We start from the raw sequence: 20,077 nt of genomic DNA, 5'->3' as shown, positions 1-20,077 counted from the left end.
CAATCTTCCCTTGCTGCTGGCATCTCAGCCCAGCTCTCCTTTCTCTTGCATGGCTCTTGCTGCGGGTTTGCTTCCTCCTCTCCTGCGCCACAGCTCTCTGGAGAGCTGGCCTTCCCATTTCTGCCCCAAGACTTTGCAAGGCTATGATGCTTCCTAGACTGGGCTGCCTGCCTTCTGCTGGTGCACTAATTAGAAAAGCTGACCCAAATTAACCAAAGCTGGTTGCTAATTTTTTTTTTTTTTTTCAAAAGCCAATATCCTATTTCCTGGAATTAGGTAATGCTGCCCTCAGGTAATGTACCCAATAGAGAATACAGGGCCTCAGAGTCCAAATATCTCTTCAAGTTTAGGCTTCTGTCTTAAATTTTGGGTTTGTTCAAGTAATGAAGGCAGTTTCGATAGAGTCAGACCCAGAGCTTTGAATACCGGAGCCCAAACTTTAATTGTAAAATCCTTTTGCAGGCTTTGAAATAAACACTGAAGTTTTCAAAGCTGTTGAACTTCTGCAGTCCAGCATCCCCCCACCACAGACAACCAGCAGAACTCTCCACAGTGTTTTGGAGGCCTACAGTCCAGTTAAACTTGTAGCTTTAGGTCATCATACCTTGTGCATGAATGTGTCACTTCAGAATGGACCTTGGGTCATCAGTCCTTGCTGCCTCTCAGCTCCATGTGCTTGTTCAGAAGTGGTGAGCCAGCAAACAACCACCTTCAGGATTAGTGGCTTCTGTAGTGCATCACAGCTACCACGGGTTAACCATAAGCATTTTCAGAGTGGCCCAAAGGCTGCTTCTACCGGAGTCCAGACCCTCCGGATTGCCCAGGGACTGCCCCGTTAAGCCCTGCTCCTTGCCTTGCAGGATCTGGTGAGCCTCAAGATCCCAGAGCAGTTCCGCCATGCCATCTGGAAGGGCATCCTGGACCACCGGCAGCTCCATGACTTCTCCTCTCCTCCCCACCTCCTGCGTACCCCCAGCGGGGCCTCCACTGTCAGCGTGGGCTCCAGTGAGACCCGTGGGGAGCGAGTCATCGATGCGGTCCGCTTCACTCTCCGCCAGACCATTTCCTTCCCACCCCGCGATGAGTGGAATGACTTCAACTTCGACATGGATGCCCGGCGCAACAAACAGCAACGCATCAAGGAGGAAGGGGAGTGAGCCCCACCATCACCACTCCACCCCGCCTCGGACACGAACTGCTCAGCCCTTCATTTGTCTTACTTCTGCTACTGCGTCCCTAGATGGAGGGCGGCGGGAGCCTCCTTGCTTGCTCACGCTACTTATGCCCTTGATGCTGTCTAGGTCATGTTCCTGGACCGCGACCTTCACCCCAGCTCTCTTGCAACAGAAGGAGCTGAGCGAAGGGGGACGGCGGGTGGTGTTTCCTCCAAAGATGTCGGCCTTTGTAAGAAGGTGTCGTTCTTGTTTCATGGTTTCCTTTTTTTGGGTGGGAAGAGGGCTTCTTTCCTTGAATTTTTTTTCCAACCCTCGTACACCTTGTGAGTGTCCTGACCTGCAAGCTGTCTCTCTCATCCAGCAATCCCATTTTGAAAAGCGGGATGGTTAGAATAAGATTTAAAAAGCCCCACCAAAAAAAAAACCAAAAAAACCAAAAAACCCAAAAGTTCAAGAAAGAAAAGACCAAAGTTGCTAAACCCAAAACTGACAGTTCATCCCAAAAACCAAATGGGAATTGGTCTGCTGAACATTGCACTTAAACAGCCTCTTCCCACAGAGCTCAGTGCTCTGTTTATGTGTAATATTCTCCAGCGGAGACAGCACGTGCACTTTGCTGGACAGGCCAGCGCTTACGACCACCTGCAACCCACTTTTTCCCATTCCTTTGTGTTCTACAGGTTAAAAAAAAACAACCTGCTGTCTTCTCATCTTGAATGTAGACTTCCTTGCATTTCCTGGTTTGCTTATTTCAGGTTATAAATACAAATGCAGCCATTGGCAATTCAGCCTTGTCCCCCACCCAGTGTTCACCATTCTGTACTACTACTGACATTTAAGCTAGAGAATTAGGCTTTGCAATATACGCTGCCTGGTTAGTTTAGCAGGATGGTTAGTTTAGCAGAAGGATTTGCCTGCCTGTCCTCCAGTTGAACAGAGGACAAAACAGGAGCTACACGCTGATCGCAGGGCTTTGGCCGCTTTAAACCCAGGCAGTCCTTTATGTAGACCACATGAGGTTGGTTTCCTGCCAGTTAAAGGCAGAGCTGTCCTTAGCAATGCCTGCAATAGACTGGAGTCTGTTCTGTTGCTGGTGACTACATGATCAGCAAGTGGAAGTGGAGAATAAATAAATATAATAAATATTTGTATCTTTTCCAACAGCCTTGGAACAAGCACCAGTTCTTTGGTACCGCTACTGCAAAAAGTCCTGTTTACATGAACTGAAATGATTTTTTCTGTTTTTCTTCATTGGTTAAACAGCAGCTGTGCTCTGAGGCATTTCCTCTATGACTGCCAGTGATACTGTGGACGAGCAACTGAACAGAGTTACGTATTTTCACATTTATATTGGCCAAGGTAGAGAGGCTGACGTATGGAAACAAATCTAAAGAGGCTCAGTTAAGCATGGCTGCTTTCAAGTTGGCTTTTACTGCTAACAGTAAGTCTGACAGTTGTTTGTTGTTTGGTTCTTTACAGGGGAAAGAGATAGAATAAGCAGCTTTTAAATAACTTGTCCTCTTACCTTGTTACAACCAACCAATCTGGTTGCAGTGCAGTGGCTTTTTCCTGGGCCCTGCTGTGTGCTTCTATGTGGATGTAGCATGGTTAGCATCCTCCCCCATCTCTCCCTTGTGCCAAGTTGCATTCAAAGACTGCCTTTTGTTAACTGTGCAAGCCTATTTTTGGATAGCTCTGAACGGTAATGCAAGATGGTTACCCTGTAAAGTGTGTACATAGATATTTTTTTGTACGTGTAATTTTTTTCCTACAGCATAACATGCCTTTTTTTTTTTTAATTATTATTTCTTCTTGGGCTACCGGGTGTGACAGAACCACAATAAAACGTGTTTTTTTGTTTGGTTGGTTTTTTTTTGTTCTGTTTTTAATTATTATTTTGATGCCGGAATGCTTACAGTACGCCTTGTAACAAATGACTTGTCCCTGGACAAATATATTTGTATTTTTTCATACTGAGATTCCTGTGTTACTTCGCAGTTGAGGGGAAGGGGCAGGTACTGAGAGCCTGTTTTATCACTTTGTTTTGTAACACTTCAAAGAGCAGCGTCCTAGATTTCAAAGTATTTCACGTGCTCAGTGTGAAAACTTCTTACTATGTCTCTTTTTCTTCTAGTATGCTACAAAAGTGAGTCAGCCTCCTCCTGACTCCAGGCAAGAATTAATTCAGCGGGGCAGTGTTAGGCAGGGCAGTGTTAGTGCGGGTACTTTGCAAGTTCTAGAGGAGGGGGAGAACCAGGTTTTTGTGCCCTCTGTGGTTTTGCATCTCTGTTGGTGTAATCCTTCTGAGCTGCTTCAGTATTGTAAAATATTGATGCAAAAAACACCTTCGTTCTAGGAACAAGCTTCTGACTACTATAAAAGTTAATGCTTTGCCCAAAGTCTGGGCACAAAATTGTCACTATCTGCTTTTCAGTTCAGTGGTGAGATGGAGCTTTGCAGCTGCATCGCTAGAGATTAAAATATATGCTGTGAAAACCTTTCTTTGTACCACTATGGAGCGCACTTCTGTGTAACTGGAATCTTCAAGCGAGTCTGAACAGCTGCAGCTTTTACCCTCCCCTGTAGAGCTGTGATTGTTGTTGTTGTTGGTTGTTCTTTTGTTGTTGTTGTTATTGTTGTTTTGATACATCAAAGCCTATGGGTTAATTGAGCTGAGAATCTACTGATGCTTCTAGTAATGACAGTGTTTCCTCTATCAGGTCTTGTGTCTGTTTTGGAACGCCTTGTTGTTGAAGTCAATGAAAATAAAAGCCAAACTGAAAACGACACCCCGTTCCCAAGCAGCTTCTTTTCTTGCCTGTGCGCCTCCTTGGAAATGAGCAGGAGCCTTTGCTGCTTATCCAGATGGGCAGCTGGGACTGTGACAGTGTCACCTCTGTGTGCGTACCCTTTAATCCCCATAGGCACTTATTGGTGGCTGCTTCTGCAGTCTTCACTTGGCCCAGTGCAGGGGCTGAGGAGGTGGTTTGGTGCTTTCTCCTATTAGGCTCATTAAGTTGCACCAGGAAGGCATCTGCCTCCCTGCAGAGACTCCAGAGAGGGAAACTTCCCTCTGTGCCTACTTCCCTTGAGCTGACTTCCCCTTTTCCAGTGTAAGTGGGTATGTCTGTATGTCTGAATTTAGTGCTTCAGCTTGCAAGTTTTGGAGTCTTGAGTCAGATGGAGCTTCACAATAACAGCCTGGCTCCATCCAGTGGCTTCTGCATAGAGCACCATATCTGCCTCCCACAGCTTTCCTGAGGTTGTGAAAGGGCTCAGGAGGGCAACAAAAGGTCCATTTAAAAACAGAACACAACCATCCCCTATAAAGATCTCTCAGGAGGAAAACTCCATTCCTCCCTATGGGAGTTATTCCATGTTAACCATTTGGCAGGGACCACCTCTCTGATTTCCTTCATTTCTTGTCGCTGCTGCTCTTTCTTTTGGCCAAAGGGTCAGAGAAGCCTTTGGGTATTGCTGCCTGGAAGCATCGTTCCACCCCGGATTCTGCTCTGACAGCCTTTGGGTGCTTGAATGTGGCATAAAAGCTCATAAGCTGCCCACAGGGAGAGAGGTGCTGCTGGGAGGTGCAGGAACTTGCTGTTTCAGCTCCATGGCTCCGGATGAGCTACCTGAATCGGGTAAAAGAGGATTTTAGTTTCTGTGAACCAGGTAAGCTTGAAATGTGTTTGCTATTGATTGCAGTAGCTGTCTGCTGTGAACCATTGCTGGATTAATAACTTTTTCTTATGTTACGGCAAGGGTTTATGTTTATCATTGCTGCTTTTCACCATCCATATGGACCTGCTGGATTCTTGCCTTTGGTTAATAAGATAATTCCTTCACAGGTATGAAGTTTTGTTGTCTTTTTTTCCTTTACTACCATAACCTCTGCAGCCCGTGGCTCTTTAGGCTGTGCCACATCCCCCATCACTAGGGCTGAATGCTCTGGCACCAGGTGGGTGCCTCCTGGCGTGCTTAGCACTTATTACAGGCACCTGGGCTGCTACCAACTATGACAGCATGAGGGAGATGCTTACATTGTCTCTTCCAACAGCCTGCAGCTGGAGATGAGGGGCTTCCACGCAGGCCTTTTTTTCCTTCCTTTTTTTTTTCTCCTTTTTTTTTTCTCCTTCTTTTCTTTGAGTTAAAAAGAAAGAAATAGGTTCTGCCCTGTCCCGGTTGTGCTTGCCCCGTTCCTTTGCACGGGTTCTGTGCTGCTGCGGTTGGGGCACCACTGCCCTCTACCGGGGCAGCGCTCGGGGCTCCCGGGGCCGTTCCTCCCGTAGTAGCCGGGGACGCCTCCACCCTGAATGCTACAGCCCTACACGGTTCCCCCATGCAGCATCACCCCGCAGCAGCCGGGCTGAAATCCGCTCTACCTTCCCGGCCAGGAACTCCCACAGCAGCACTTGGCTGCAGCTCAGTGTGGGGCTCCCACGGCAGCACCCAGCTGAGCCAGTCTGGGTGGGGGAGCCAGGCACCCTGCCAGGGCCCACCCGCCTGCAGCTCTGTATTGTGCACCTGCAGGGTGCTGCCACCCCGGGGCTCCCTGCCAGCTGTGTGCTTTCAGAGCTCAGCATGGCTGTAGTGTGGTTTTGGGGTGGGATAGGAGCAAAGGGGAGAGCTGCCCCTAGCAGTGGACAGGTGCCCACTGTAGTGCAGGAATGGAGATGTTTTACAAGGAGGAGAGGATGAGGATGGCACACACTGTGCTGGGAGGTGGGTAATGCTGGCAGTGTAAGTGCTGGTCTCTGTTTTCTTCCAGTTTTTTCCTAAATGGCACCTTTAGGGATTCTGCTGCTTTCTTCCTGTTTTCCTCCTGAAGTTGCCTGTGTTTGTTGGCAGGACTGTTTGGTTTTGTTTATGGTTGTTTTGTGTTGGTTGGGTGTTTTTGTTTCCCCCCAATCCCTCAGCAAAGCGTCTGATTAATTCAGCTTCTGATTCCTTGGAAATCGCCTCTGGAACCGGTGCTGAAGATTTCTACACATGCGATCCAACTTCTGAGCTGCATAGCCCTCGGCATTGGAATTGGGTAAGAAATGTTACAACAGATCCCAGCACTCTGCAGTTAGGAAACAAAATATTGCACAGAAATCTGATTAATTAAAGGTGTGGGTGGGTGCACAATTGCATCTAATTACCCATGCGTCATGGCGAAATGCGAGATAAACGCATGGATATGGTGTGCCAAAGAGGCAGCCAAGTGCCACTGGTGTTGGTATGGGGGTGATGAGAGCTTGAGGGTCACATCCAGCATGGGATTAAGTGCTAAAAGATGGGAAGGAGGGCAGTGTTTGGGAGCTTCCAGCCACTGTGCTGTGCATGGACGGCTGAGGGTTTATGGTAAAAGCACGGTGCCCAAAACACATGCGTGCGTTGGATTTGCTCAACTGTAACAGTGGTGACTCAGTTGGAGGGGTGGCTGGATGTGCCCCACCTGCCCTCACTGCCCCCAGGGGAAGGGGAAGCTGTCAGCAGGCAACTGTTGAGGCAGGAACTGCGTGGTCTGGCCCCAGGCAGTGGCTGTCTGGGATTGTTAAAGAGGCACCTGGGGGAGAAGCGGGGGGGGGGGGAAACTGGCTGTGACCGAGATCCCTGATGGGGACATGAGCAGGAAACCAAGGAGGATTGGTGGGTATGTTGTGTCCTGTGTAAGCTGTGTCCTCCTGCTGCACAGGGAGCATCCATCTGCGCCGCTCTGGAAGGGTGTGAGCATCCCTGTTGCATTTGAAGAAGAGTAGTGCTGACTGGAAAGCCAGGTGGGGCTGGGAAAAGGGCTGGGCAGCTTTGTTGGTTGTGGTGGAGGGCCCTACATCCACCTACAATGGCCTCTTGCTCCCAGGAGAGTGGTCAGGTGCTGGAACAGCCTCCCTAGGACGGTGATCATGGCACTGAGGACACAAGGTTTGGGTTTTGAGTGGTCTTGTATGGAGCCAAGGGTTGGACTCAATGATCCTTATGGGTCTTTTACAGCTCAGGATGTTCTATGACTCTAAGAGTGCCGGTTCATTGTGCTGTGTCCCAGCAGCATAGTGACTGGTGAATGGCTGTCTAGAGGACAAAGCAAGGAGCCCTGATGGATTATTTTTTTTCCCATAACAGGAAGTATTTGATAAGAAAGCAGCAGTGCTGGCAGGGATCTGCATGTCAAAGTTGAAGGCAGCAAGGAGAGCCCAAGGCAGAAAGCACCAATGCTGAATGAAGACGGGTGAGTGTAAAGTACTTACGCTCAAGCAAAGGGCCCAAGCTGGGGTTTATGGCCAGCAGACCTCAGCCTGCCCCATCCCATGAGGAAAGGCTTCCTGTCATTTCACACATTTGGAATGACAACCTTTCTCAGAGGAGCTGTAGGCAGGTAACTGTCACCAGGTGACAGACGTGAAAACACGCAGCTCCTGCTACCTCACCCAGAGCCAGAAGGGATTTCTGAAAACAAAAATAAAGGGGAAATTCAGTCTCCACCCATCCACCCCAGTTGGCTGGCAGTTCGCATGCAGCAATCTCAGTGCTGGCAGCACTGCTGCAGCACACGGCCAGCTCTGAGGTGTCGAAACGAAAGAGCTGAACAAACAGCCCCAGGTGCCTGCAAGGTGCTGGTGGGTTTTGTGCTTTCCCCTGTTGTGGCCTCCCCAGGAGCAGGCAGCTGTCCCTGTGTACCAGCCTTGGGCTCCAGGACACTGGGGTTATGCAGAAATAATGATGGGCATTAACTCCCACCAGGGTTCAGCTGTGATGGAGTGGATCTGTGTGGGCCATACCCACAGTGCAGCACTTTCAAGTAGGTGGTGAGGTGTGGGTTTCCAGTTGTGACACCTAAAGTTAGGTGTTCTTCTTTCCCTCTTTACTAATAAGTTCTTCTGCAAAGCAGGATGAGTCCATTTTCATCTCCCTGCCAGTGTTAGCAGAGCCAGCTGTTTTGTTTTGCTTTCTTTTCCTCCAGGTTGGACAAAGGTGTGCGTAGGTGGCAACAGCCTTTTATTTTTCTCTTAATGATGGTTTTTCATAGGAAGAGGTGGGGCTGTTGAGTGCTAGGGCTGGCTCTGCCCAGGTGCAACCAGTATGGATGGACAGCACTCATTCCAGCTCCTCCACATCTCCTGGCCAAGGCTCAGCCCTGAATCTCCAGGAGCCAGTGAAGCTGCTGCTCTCCTTTGGCTCCTGGGAAATAAAGGGGACATGCAAAAGGTCTAACTACATCCTGCTTTATAACTTATCGTGCCCTAGGTTACCAGACAGCCCTCAGTGCTTTATCTTCATCTGTCAATTGGAGAATTGGTCAGCACTTGGAGGCATCCATTCCGCCTTCTGCTGCCACAGCCCTTGCTGTGGGGTGACTGCTCAGACTTGGGCAAGTAGGTGCTAAAACCAACCCCAAAGTGAGTCTGCAATGAGCAGCACCTTACAGAGCAACAGCAGCCCACACGCAGAACCACTTGTTTTTAAAAATACTTTTAAATTCTCTTATGTTATTTAATTCCTTTATTAATTTTAATTTTTCCTTTCTCAGCTGTCCCTCATCAGCCCTGCTCATCCAGCCTGCACTGATGATTAAGGCCAGGAGGGGCACACCTCTATTAACGAGGAGCAGTGCTGTGGGCAATGGAGCTGAGGTTGCAGCTTCAGGGGTGCAGCCAGGGCTGGAGGAACTAAAAGCTCTCAAGTGCACATCAGCCCCATTTGCAGGGCCCTGGTGGGGAGCTGCTTATTGCAGGGGCTTTGGGAAGCAGCTGGTAGCAGCCTGGCAGGGGAATGAGCACCTCAAGAAGTAATATATGTGTATTCTGGGTTTTTCTGCTTTCTATCTTGCATTTTCCAGATATGTGGCAGCCCTTGGAGCCTCCAGGTCTCTCCCTCCACTCTGGGACTTAAAAACTCTCAGGTGCCAGATTGCATTGTTGCAAAAGAGACCCAAAAGCCTACACACTCTATTTTGGTGCATGTGTTAGCCTTGCTGCTGCCTTGCGCTAACAAGCCTGGTCTCCACCTCTGCTATTGCTGCAGAAGTAAAAGTTCTCCAAGAGAGACTTCGCTGGAAGAGAGTGCTGGAAAAATGCCTCTGATTCACAAGTGCCTGGCAGGCTGTTCTAGCAGCACAGAGCAGAGTGAGGGCACAGCCCTGGCTGCCCCAAGTCTTGCTTCTGGCTTCAGGGCTGAGGAATCCTGTGCTTGCAGCCTCTTATGCTCCTCCAGCATCATCCTGAGTGTCCAGGGCAGGAACCCCAAAGGAAGCAGGCCCAGGAGGAGCCACCCTCAGCAGGTGGCTCTCTCCCTCTCCCCCTCGCATACTTGAATAAAGATAGTCAAGCCCAAATGTGGTGTCTCATTTCTTTTATTTCCCCTGGATTTAAACACAGCTCCAGTTATCTCCACAGCAGCAAACAAGCCCCTGGGAGCAGCACAGACCAGGGCCAAGGGTGCAGCACAAGAGCCAAGGCGTGGGTGGGGCATATAGGGGATAACAGACCCCCTAGTTCTGTTCTCCAGTTGCCAACCACTTCTCCCCAGCTTCTCCTGGGGCTGCGTTCAACAGAGGGTGGGTAAGCAATTAGCAGGAGTCTTTTCTTGGGAAGCCAACCTGTTGAAGCGCTTCAAAAACCTATTAGGGAGGGGAGGTGACGCCCAGGACCAAGAGCACACCAGTGGCTTGGGGGCACTCACAGTGTTCTCTCCCACAGGTGCAGCAGTTGAAGAGATGGAACAAATCAACCTTCCACCATCTTCCATGCAGTAATGGTGTCTCCTCAGGATAAACAGTTGCCTCGGCTGTGAAGGGCACAACAGGGGGTTGGAGCACGATGATCTTCAGGGTCCCTTCCAACCTAAGCCATTCACTGATGCTAAGTCCTTGGTTCCCCTTCTCTTGCTTCTGAGGTTTCTCCATAAGACCAGCCTTGCCCATGGCCTTGTAGGCACTGAGAAGAGGGGACAAGGCTGCACCTGGGGCTGAAGGGTTTGGGTAGACACAAACTGTGAGAAAAGCAAAGCCAAATCCCCACTGCTGGTTTTAAGCCCTAAAAATAGCAGTGCTGGCTGAGGGTAGCAGAAAGGCACTGAAAAAGCCCTGAGACAAAGCAGAAGTGAGCAAAACTCCAACCAAGACCCCAGCAGTGCTTTCCAGGGCAGCACTACTAAGGTCTCCAGCCACAGATTGGCAGGGAAAGGGTGAGATCCATCAGCCCACCTGAGACATTTCTCTAGCAGAGGCTAAAGAGAAGCAGCTACTTCTGGCTGAGGAAGATAAAAGGAGGTCCTCCAAGGAGGTACAGCAGGGCTGAGTGGGTCCTGAGCAGCGCTCAGGAAGGACAGGGAACCCCAGCAGCAAAGAGTTCAAGCAGAAGATGCTGGCACAGGGATGAGGGGTCCCAGCGAGAGCTGTGCTAAATACAGAAGAGGCACTCCTGAAAACTCCACAATCATATTAACCTGTTAATTTATACAGCATCTCTGTACAAAAATAGAAAGGTTCTAATAAGATTAACAATATTAAATAAATATTTAATAGAAAAAGTCTTTGGCCTAGTTCATAGCTCATCCTTTGGGTTGATGTTCATTTCACTGGGTCCTAAGTGCTCCTGGTCCAACATGGCGATCACTTCATCTGCCTGGATTCGCTCCTGCAAGAAGGGAAGGAGAGAAAACACAAAGCAGAGCTTGAGTGCTCACCCAGCACAGCACACGTCTCCTGAGGACCTGCAGTGTGCAAGAAGGGCAGCCTGGAGCTTGGACACGTGCTGAGGATTTGCTGGACAGAATGAAACCAAGTCCCTGTTCACCTCAGTACCTAATCTGCTCCTCCCTCCTGGTGCTGTGGTGGATGGGGCAGAGCTCACATACTGCAGGTCCCTTATCACCATCCATCTAGTCTTGATCACCTCCAAGGATGAGGCATCCACAATCTGTCTGAGCAGCCTGTGTCAGTGCTTCACTGTCATCTTGGTCAAAAATTTCCACCTCACATCGAATCTAGCTCTCCCCTCTTTTAGTTTAAAGTGCTTCCCCCTTGTCTTATCAGTAGCTACCCATGTAAAAAGTTGTCTTCCCTCCTGCTTATAAGCTCCCTCTATCACCCACGCTGCTCCCGTTCATCAGTCTATTGGCCACTAGGTGTCAGGAACGGACAGCCCCAGCCTTGCACACAACCCTCCTGCACGCAGCATCCCACGCAACATCCCAGCCCAGCATGGACAGTTCCCAGTACCCATCAGAGAAAACTGCTTTGGTGGTCTCCTAAGAGCCCCCCATCTTTTTGTCCTCATGTCCCTGGTGGGAGTGGAAACAGACACAGTGGGACTGGAGACTAAGGATGCTGCAGAATGCTGGCTGCCTGCTATCTCCTCCTCACACTGTGATGGAGAGACTCACCAGTTCCCTGTAAAGCGGGTCCAATGTAAACCACAGAGCCACAGCGCACCGTTGGCCTTTGGTAACTGCCTTCACTCCATGTGGGTTCTCACCACCCGATGAGAAGCTGACCATTCGTCCACACTTGGGCTTGATAGATGCCTGCAGGAAAACAGGCAATGAGGGTGGCACACACTGGCCATGTCTGGGATCCCTGTGTCCCAGGGCCCTGCTGGGTGTCTGGCTCCAGGACCACATAGGGCTCCTGCACGGTGCAGTCTCTGAGCTGACCAGGAAAGGGCACTGACTCACCGTCACTGTTTTGGCATCCATCTCAGTGAAAATGAACTCGCCGCCTTCAAAATCTGCATTCATATAGAGGAGGGCACTGGGGGAAGAAGCAGGAGAGCCCTGTGGAGATGACCGCTCTGGGTCTATCATCCTGATAGCAGGAGACAGCCATCCCTGCTTCCTCTCACATCAGCCAGAGCAATCTTGCCCAAATACTGCAGGTTTGGAGCCACAGCTGAGAACCAACAGGTCACTCCTTTACCAGGGGACAATTCTCAGAATGTCCTAAGTCACACCAGCTTCCACCCTTCATTTGTGCACCAAAAAAGGCTTAAAGACATACAGCCCTGAGGGCCACACAGGGACCTCCTCACCCTAAAATACTGCAGAGCTATTAACTCCAGCTTGCAGCTTAGCCATGATGCTTGCTGCTGTTGGCTGTCACTTCTGCTAGCACCAGGACACACCAGCTTTAGGGTTTACAGACTTGCAGCAGCATGCTCAGACATGGGGAGAAACCTGGGGGCAGCCCTGTCCTTCCTACCTGTAATCCCGAAAGGTGTAGGCAGGAGGCTCCTTCCAGCACTCGTTGGCCTCAGGGTCCAGGAGGCAGTTGTCAGCATGGATGGGGTGGCTCAGGTCATTCCTCCTCTCCTGCTGGCCTAGGCAGGGCCATGGGGAAGGGGAAAGAAGGGGCGGATGAAGTGGAAATGCCATGTTCTGTGGTGTCTATCATGGGGGCAGCCTGCCCTGGCTCCACTCCAGGTGGTGTTGACAAGCAAGAGGAACAAAGAAAATGTAGGGGAGAAAAGGCAAACCTGAGCAGTCAGGTTTGCACAGCTTTGCTTGTTATTGATGGGAAGAGAGATGGAGAGCTGGGAGGAAAGAAAGGAAAAGGGACAGCGAGACAGGAAAGAGAAGAAAGAGGAAAAGGTTGGAGACACAAAGAGCAAGAGAAACCCCAAAAATGAGCTTTGAGCTGTAGTGCCCACACTACAGATGAGTGACTTTGCCCAGCTCTTGGCCATCGCTTCAAGCACCAGACAAAGACTCCCAGACTCATATCCCCACTTGCCACGCTGTCACTCCCCATGGGAGACTCAACACCAACCCAGTGCCACCCCCAGGGCTCACCAGAGAGAGCAGTGCGACACACCAGGTGCGTGTAGGAGAAGTAGAGCGTGGAGTTGAGCATGAAGTAGGACTCGACGATCCTGCGGGCCTTCTCGCTGATGTCGTAGAAGAGCCGGGCGCTCTTCAGTGGGACACGACCCTCATAGCCATACTGGGGGTAGGGACAAAGGGTGAGGAGTTAATGCCATGCCAGGAAGAGGGACAAGAAGGGGAGAAATGGGAACTCTACCTTTAGGGCTTTGAGGACAGTGGCTCCTTCAAATCTCTCATTTGGAGTATGGGGAGAGGTTTTGCCCCGATAGCCGTCTCCAGCCAACATGATCCCCTGCCAGGACAGACACAAACATGGGTGATTGAAGTAGTTCCTCAGGAGAGGTGAGGGAGAAATCTGCAATGCAATCAACTGGCTCCCTCTTCCCTAATCCTCCAGGATCAGCCCAAGGAGGACCAGCACCTTCTGTGCTGGAGCTAAGGGTATATTATTGGGATAAGCATCTGACTGCTCTCTCCATCAGCATCACACCATTTGCAGTGCTTGGGATGAAGGAGCAAGCCCTGAACTTACCTGTAGGCAGACAGAACTCAGTTCTGATAAGTCAAACATTTGGGAGAGCATCAAATATTAAACACACAAGGCAGCCACATCCCCCACAGACACAATCCACTCACACTGGCCACCCTGTGAAGCTCCCGGCACTGCTCCTCTGAGATGACATTGTCCAGTAGCACTCGTTGGGTGCCATTCAACTGCTGTGAGTTGTAGACAAACTTCACATCGCTGTAGAGAAGCGGACCCCCTGATGGAAAGAGAGACACAAAACAACCCTGCTGAACATGACCTGGCCTTGCTGACATCTTGTACCATGGCTGAGGGCCAGCTGAAGTCACCCAGGTGTGCTTCCAGGGAAGCAGCTTTACAGCAGAGAGCAGAGCTTGGCCTCACATCAACAAGAAAAGAAACAGAAGCAATAGAAACACCCAGAGGTGAAATCAATTTGCTGCAAGAGCATCAGAACCTTGCAAATGCATCCTGAAAATGCCAGAACCCAGCAGGACACAATGAGAGACACTGGCTAAGCTAGCTCTCCTGTCCAGCCATTGCATTTCCTTGTGCGACTCCTGCTGGCTTGGCACTCAAAGCCACTCTCTGCCCTCATCCTCAGTGGGTATTTTTGCCTTTTATCCATGTAGAAAACCCAATTCATGGGTGGTTTGCAGCAAACATCTCTTGTGCTTGTTCCCACTGGGGAATGTAACAGCCAGGGGACCCTTCGGACAATCATTATCCCCTGTACTGGCCACCAAACTGCCACAGTCACCCCTTTGCTGCAACAATCCCTCACTCTTGTCTGGATCATGGGATCATTAAGGTTGGAAAAAACCACTAAGATCATCTTGTCCAACATGTAGCATCATTCCTCTTACTCAATTGCTCTCTAAATAAAGCCTTGGAAATGGGAACCAGGTGTCCTGGCTTTTATATATAGATATCTTCCCAATATTATAGCAAATTTGTATTGTTCAGTGTCATGTCACTTAACCCTTGAGTTTTAAAAACAACATAACCATAACATTTCATGATAACATTTCCTAACCTTGACTGCCCTGAACCAAACAAGCCACAAGCCCAACACCAGAGCTCCTTTACCCTCCTGCAGTCACATTCCATTCTGGTCTGCCTTGGTTCAGAGCACACAACACATTAACCCATGGATCAGCCCTTGGCAACCACGTTCTCACTGTTCATTTAAAACGGGAGAAATGGATGGGGATTATTTAAACCCTGGGCTGCTCTTCAAGAAGCCAGAGCACACTCCAGGATTTGTAGTGCATCATGACCTGGTGGGCTCTTACATTTCCTAAAGATAAAATTGCAATGGGGTGAGTTTATTTTGGAAGAGAGCCACAGATCCAGGGCTGAGATCAAAGGATCCGCATGTATGCTCTGTGAAAAGAAACAACCCAAAGATACTGAGGAATTCTTTGGGCTTTTGCGAGCGAAGGAACAGACAGAAAAGGGGAAGAAGTGAAAAAGTTCTATATAGAAGAGGAGCACAACATTAAAGTAAACCTTTCCTTTTCTCTTCTGACCTTTTCTCTTTCCAAGAGAAAAGAAAGGGAAACATAAAGCAGCAGGGTGGACAAAAATCCTTTCCTTTCTTTGAAACATTTCAGTTTTCTTTGTAATCTAAACCAGAAAGAATAAAAGCACAGCACAGAGAACGACACAGTGAAATTATTTGGTTGCAAAGGCAAACAAACTAACAACTATAAATCAGCAAGCTCTTGGCTTAAGCAGCTCTTCAACATCCTCCTACTTTACGTGCATGGCTAAAGAAGGGAAAGCAACTCTGAACAAGATACTGAGCAGCAAGAGGCAACTTGGGCTGCAAAAAGCTGTGAATTTCCTCCATCCATTGGATTACAGAGAGGCTGAACTGCCAGCTGCTGTGGAGCTGGCCCACAAAACACCTCCTGGACTGAGATCGTGTTGTTTTGCAGTGAGGAGCACGCATTGGTATTTGGCCACAACCTAGTTTTCCTAAATTGTTACGAGGGAAACCTCATCTGTTAGTAGAAGACATTATGGTATTTTCTGTGGCAGCTGAGAATGTGCTGAAATCAGTTGAAATCCCTGCCGATGGGCTTTAAAACAAAGTCATTTGAGGGAAGCCAAAGTATGATGTAACAAGCCAGTCTGCAAACATAAATGGTTGTTAATGTGGTGTGATCCAGATCATTTAGCCAAGCCAGTGTTCCCCAGACCTGAGGCTTACAGCATCCTCCTGCAGCCCAGACAATAGGGAACATCCTTGAAAAGCACCTGAAGGAAAGGTTATTACTCAAGTAGGATTGGCCATCATTTCTCAGCTGCCATAGAAAAAACATTCTGTTTTTTACTGCCAAATTCTCATTGGACTTACCCTCCTTCAGCTCTCGATCTGGTTTTGGTGTGGGTTTCTTTGTTAGCGACAGCCGGGGCCCATCCTCTGGCTCACTGCTGATACTTGATGGGACACTGAGAAGCAAGAGAGAAGAGGAACATTGTGACTTCGGTCACAAGTCTCCATGTCTGGGAGTTATGTCACTTTGCATATATTGCAAGCCAATATGTTTAAAAAAAAAAAAAAAAAAAAAAGCAAATTAATATTTCATACAGATTTCACAAGGAGAAACCCAATGGAAAACTGAAGGGTTTTGTCAGTATCAGGAGTAACAGTTTCCACCAGCAAAGCAGGGCACACAACAAACCCTTCAGAGCAACCCGGCTTCATCCACCAACTTCCCTCTGCTCCACTATTTGTTTTGGAGGCACTCAGCTATGGGAACACCTGTCATGGCCACAGCAGCGTGCTGTGGTGGCTGTGGATGGGTATCCCTGCCACAGCCATGTCACAGGGGCCTGAATGAGGTGCTGACTCACCTGTGCTCATCTTGACGGGCACCGTACCTCTTCCAGTAGTTCTGAGGGAAGAAAGAAGGTCAATTTCAACTTGATATCCCCACACAGCCTCCACTCCTGGCTGTCTCCCATCTCTGCCGGCACCATTTCCCAGTAACAGATATGCCAGCCCAAGACTCAGGTCCTGAGTCATCCACATGGGACTTGCTTTACAATAAGATGTAAAGCAGTCCTATGGCTGGGAACCTCTGAACACCCCACAAAAGGAAACCCAGGTCTTACCGGCTCTGTATAGGTGAACCCCAGGCCAATTGAAGCCACCCGCAGGAGATGAGACTCCAGCTTGTGCCGACGCAGTAATGCTTTTGCTTCCTGAAAGGAACAGGAGAAGAGAGGATATGAGAGATATTCTTTGATTCTAAACTCGGGGATGCTTCAGCATGCTTTAGAGCAACCTCAGGAAGCCTGAAGTCCCCACATTCACATGAATAGCATCATGGAAAGCCTCTGAATAGCTGGGTAAGATGGTGACATAGAGGACCCAGAGCAGGAGGCAGGCCTGGGATGCTGGAGCTAGGGCCTTGGCTGGGCTGTGCTTCAGTTTCCCCATCCTTTTCCCATGGGCAGCAGCGTTGCAGCCTGGGATACTGAATGGGCATCATAAAGGTAGAAACCATCCATCTAAGGGTTTCTTTTTTTAATGAATGATATATAAAAAAAAAATAGTGGGCTTTATCCTACTTCACAAAGTAATAAATGGTTGTTTTGTCACAGAAAACTTCAAACCAAAGGATAACATTGAAATGCTTTTCACAGCATCTGTTATTTTTTCCTGGATCCGCTTTCTCAGGAGAGATAATCATTATTTTTGTTTCCTTCTTTAGCTTTTCTCTTTTCAAGCACGTCACCAATTTCCCTAAGGAATGGAATACCCAACTCCTGCCCACCTCTCCAATGGGAATGAGCCTCTGCAGGGTTGTGATGGGAGGAACTGCTCTTCTGCAGTGTGAGAACAGCAGCCCTAAGCCTGGGAATGAGAATGTCCTGAAGCCCATCCCTCTGGATGACTGAGCAAACACTGCCTGCTTGCCTGACCCAGCCTCATCCTGCTCCCCACAGGACAGGCTGAGCACTCAACTCCAGGGCACTGACTTGAGTATTAACACTGACATCCCAAATTTCCCTTGGGAAAATATTTTCCAGCCCTCTCTTAACAGAGGTTGCCCTCTGCTCAGGGTCTCGTTGCATTCCTCCTCCACATCTCCTCCAGAGCACAGAGGGAAGGGAGGGCTTCTGCTTGAGGCACGTGGACATTACCCTCACCGCCCTTCCTCAGGCCTTATTAAGCTGAAGGCTCCATTTACAGAAGATTTTGATCTCCAGCTTCTCCCCCCGTGTTCTCAATTTGCACCATTACAATCAGCATATCTGGCCCAGCAGCTCCACATTTGCTTTCAAAGCAATGCCTATGTGGGAAAGCTGCCAAGCTGCTCCAATTCTGAGCCAGATGCTTCTGTTAAAACCTACACCAAGGGCTTGTATGGGATGTACAATCTCACCTTTCTGGGCTTGATAGTGGCTAGATCCAGGGTACCTTTCAAGAGGTCCTCATAATAAGCCGCATTCTCCAAGACATCTTCATCATCTGGGTGGAAGAGGAGGTAGGTCCTGGCACACTCCAGGGCTTTCACATAGTCACCAACTGGGAGGTAACACAGCAGGTATTAGGGGCACAGCCTCTTCCATGCACAGTTGATCTCTGGGTGTTCTCCACCAACACATTAAACCTCTCATTTTAGAGAATAAAGCTTTTTAAAAGGACCGCACACTATATATGAAACACTGCTGACTCCTCCAGCTCTCTTCCCACTGCACTGATGAATGAAGAAGCATCTGATTTGAACATAAATGTTGACCCTCACTCATTCTGCCCTTTTCAGGAAGGCATCTACTACATGAGATAATCAGAATTCTGCCTAGTCATTCTTTTTTAGAACAGGATGTAACAAAATACCATACAGGACCACAAAACTGATGAAAAGCCACAGCTAATGGAGTTGACTGTTCACAGCTGGGAATCTGCTCTATCAAATAGCATTTACTGTGCTCTTTGTTGTAGTTTCCATGGAAATAAATAGAAGGTACTACTTTTGGAGCAATCTATGTACATCAGCTTGTAATTATTTATGGGTTTCAGAAAGCTTTAAACTTATAAACCCCCAAAATTTTAACAATGAAAATCAAATGAAAGGATCCCCCCCAAAAAACAACCTCTTTAAGAATAATCACATTTAAGCTTGAGCTTTTAAAACTGGTGGGTTAAAATACTACTGGTATTTTACTATAATATGTAACTGTGCATTTCAGCTGACCTGAGAGGAAAAGGACTTTTGAACAGAGAGCTTCCCCATACCTTTTGCTTCCTAATTCTTTCAGACCATGCCACTGCATTGTCATAGCACAGACATCATGGGGAAGCATCCTGATGTCCCATGAAACAAAACATACCTGAACAAAGCCCAGCAACACACAGCAGGATCTGTAAGGAGCAGGAAGATGGGCCTTACCTCTGTAATAGGCAAACTGCAGGTAATCGTAGTGTAGGGGAAGGAAGTTTTCAATGGGTGAGATGCGGCCCGAGCGCGTGGCAAGCTCTCGAATACAGTCGTGTTTGCAGGCCAGGACTTGCATGTAGTGATCTGATAGGAGAAAAGGGAAATGATGATACTGACACCAAGACAGACAGCAATCATGCTTTCCCAACTGGAGGATGTGCAGCTCCCAGCCCAGCAGCGACTAAACACCTAGAGGAACAAGCTCAGCCTCCTTTCCAAAGCCAATGGAGATCCACAGTCACGTTTTGCCCATCCCAGAGAAGTGCTGTTCTTCTGCCAACTGTAGAGGGAGCCTGAGCATCTCTTTTGCACCTCAGGAGATGCCACCACTGCCCAGGAAAGTGCAGGGTTGGTGACCGGTAGGGGCTCAACCCCAAGAGCCAACCTCAAAGACAACCACAAAGCCAGAGAGGTGTGAGGACACTGCAGCCACTTTCATAGCACCAATCAGCTCATGTTGGCAGCAAAATCCCCGCAATCATTGTTTCTCAGTGATATCTCCTGGGGTAATGAAAGCATGCAGTAAACATCTGCCATCAGCACGTTTTCTGATCAGTAGGAGTACACAATTCAGGCATTGTATCAGCTGGATGATGCCGAAGCCAAAGCTGACATCTGATTCCCGTTTGGAGTCTTTGCTGCAGTGTAAGTACAAATCTACTTTGCTTGCTCTGTTTCTGTACACCATTAAAAACTTTCAGAAACAAACACAGGCTTGAGAAAAAACATGTGCTCAGCTACCAAAGCACTTGTTGGAGCTGCCAAGAAAACAGCCGGAGGAATTTGTGCTGAAATTAACTGGAAACACAAAACAGCCCCCATTTTCTCCAAGCAGGTAGCCTGAGCAGCTGTCTGATTTACAACATACATCCAGGGTACTGTATTAAGGAGAGCAAGAAGAGAAAGGACATAAATAATTTTGTTGTCATTTAGACCTCTTTAAACATCCCAGACTTGGAAAAAATCCATCAATGACATGAACTGCTTTCAGTCAGTTGTCAGGGTACCCAAGAAACAGGCTGTATATACTGGACTCAGCGCACTGAAATGCATCTGTCCCTGAGTGAAGAGGTGTGAATGCTTCTACCCCTTGCAATGGCACAGCAAATTAGCTT

General features: G+C 48.6%; 2 protein-coding genes across 12 annotated transcripts in view; one reads left to right on the top strand and one right to left on the bottom strand.

The window, feature by feature from the left end:
* The window catches only part of TP63 (tumor protein p63), a 97,393-nt gene extending 93,431 nt beyond the window's left edge, over nucleotides 1-3,962 (top strand). For all 8 annotated transcript variants that reach the window (XM_015871913.2, XM_015871911.2, XM_015871912.2 and 5 more), the window contains one exon: nucleotides 861-3,962. In XM_015871913.2, coding sequence (XP_015727399.1) covers nucleotides 861-1,157 — 297 coding nt within the window. In that variant the 3' untranslated portion in view covers nucleotides 1,158-3,962. The remainder of the gene's footprint in view (nucleotides 1-860) is intronic.
* Nucleotides 3,963-9,491: 5,529 nt separating this feature from the next.
* The window catches only part of P3H2 (prolyl 3-hydroxylase 2), a 52,039-nt gene continuing 41,453 nt past the window's right edge, over nucleotides 9,492-20,077 (bottom strand). For 2 of the 4 annotated variants that reach the window (XM_032446574.1, XM_015871909.2), the window contains exons 4-15: nucleotides 18,915-19,046; nucleotides 17,907-18,049; nucleotides 16,630-16,719; nucleotides 16,369-16,409; nucleotides 15,869-15,963; nucleotides 13,614-13,741; nucleotides 13,174-13,269; nucleotides 12,945-13,095; nucleotides 12,355-12,472; nucleotides 11,832-11,907; nucleotides 11,541-11,681; nucleotides 9,492-10,792 (exon numbers count right to left, since the gene is read on the bottom strand). In XM_032446574.1, the coding sequence (XP_032302465.1) occupies nucleotides 10,700-10,792; nucleotides 11,541-11,681; nucleotides 11,832-11,907; nucleotides 12,355-12,472; nucleotides 12,945-13,095; nucleotides 13,174-13,269; nucleotides 13,614-13,741; nucleotides 15,869-15,963; nucleotides 16,369-16,409; nucleotides 16,630-16,719; nucleotides 17,907-18,049; nucleotides 18,915-19,046 (1,304 nt within the window). In that variant the 3' untranslated portion in view covers nucleotides 9,492-10,699. The other 2 variants (XR_001557252.2, XM_015871910.2) reach the window with 2 other exon arrangements.

The sequence above is a fragment of the Coturnix japonica genome, chromosome 9 (genome assembly GCF_001577835.2).
Source record: "Coturnix japonica isolate 7356 chromosome 9, Coturnix japonica 2.1, whole genome shotgun sequence".
Lineage (NCBI taxonomy): Eukaryota > Metazoa > Chordata > Aves > Galliformes > Phasianidae > Coturnix > Coturnix japonica.
The sequence above is the reverse complement of the archived record's forward strand: the minus strand, read 5'-3'. Positions and strand labels throughout refer to the sequence as shown.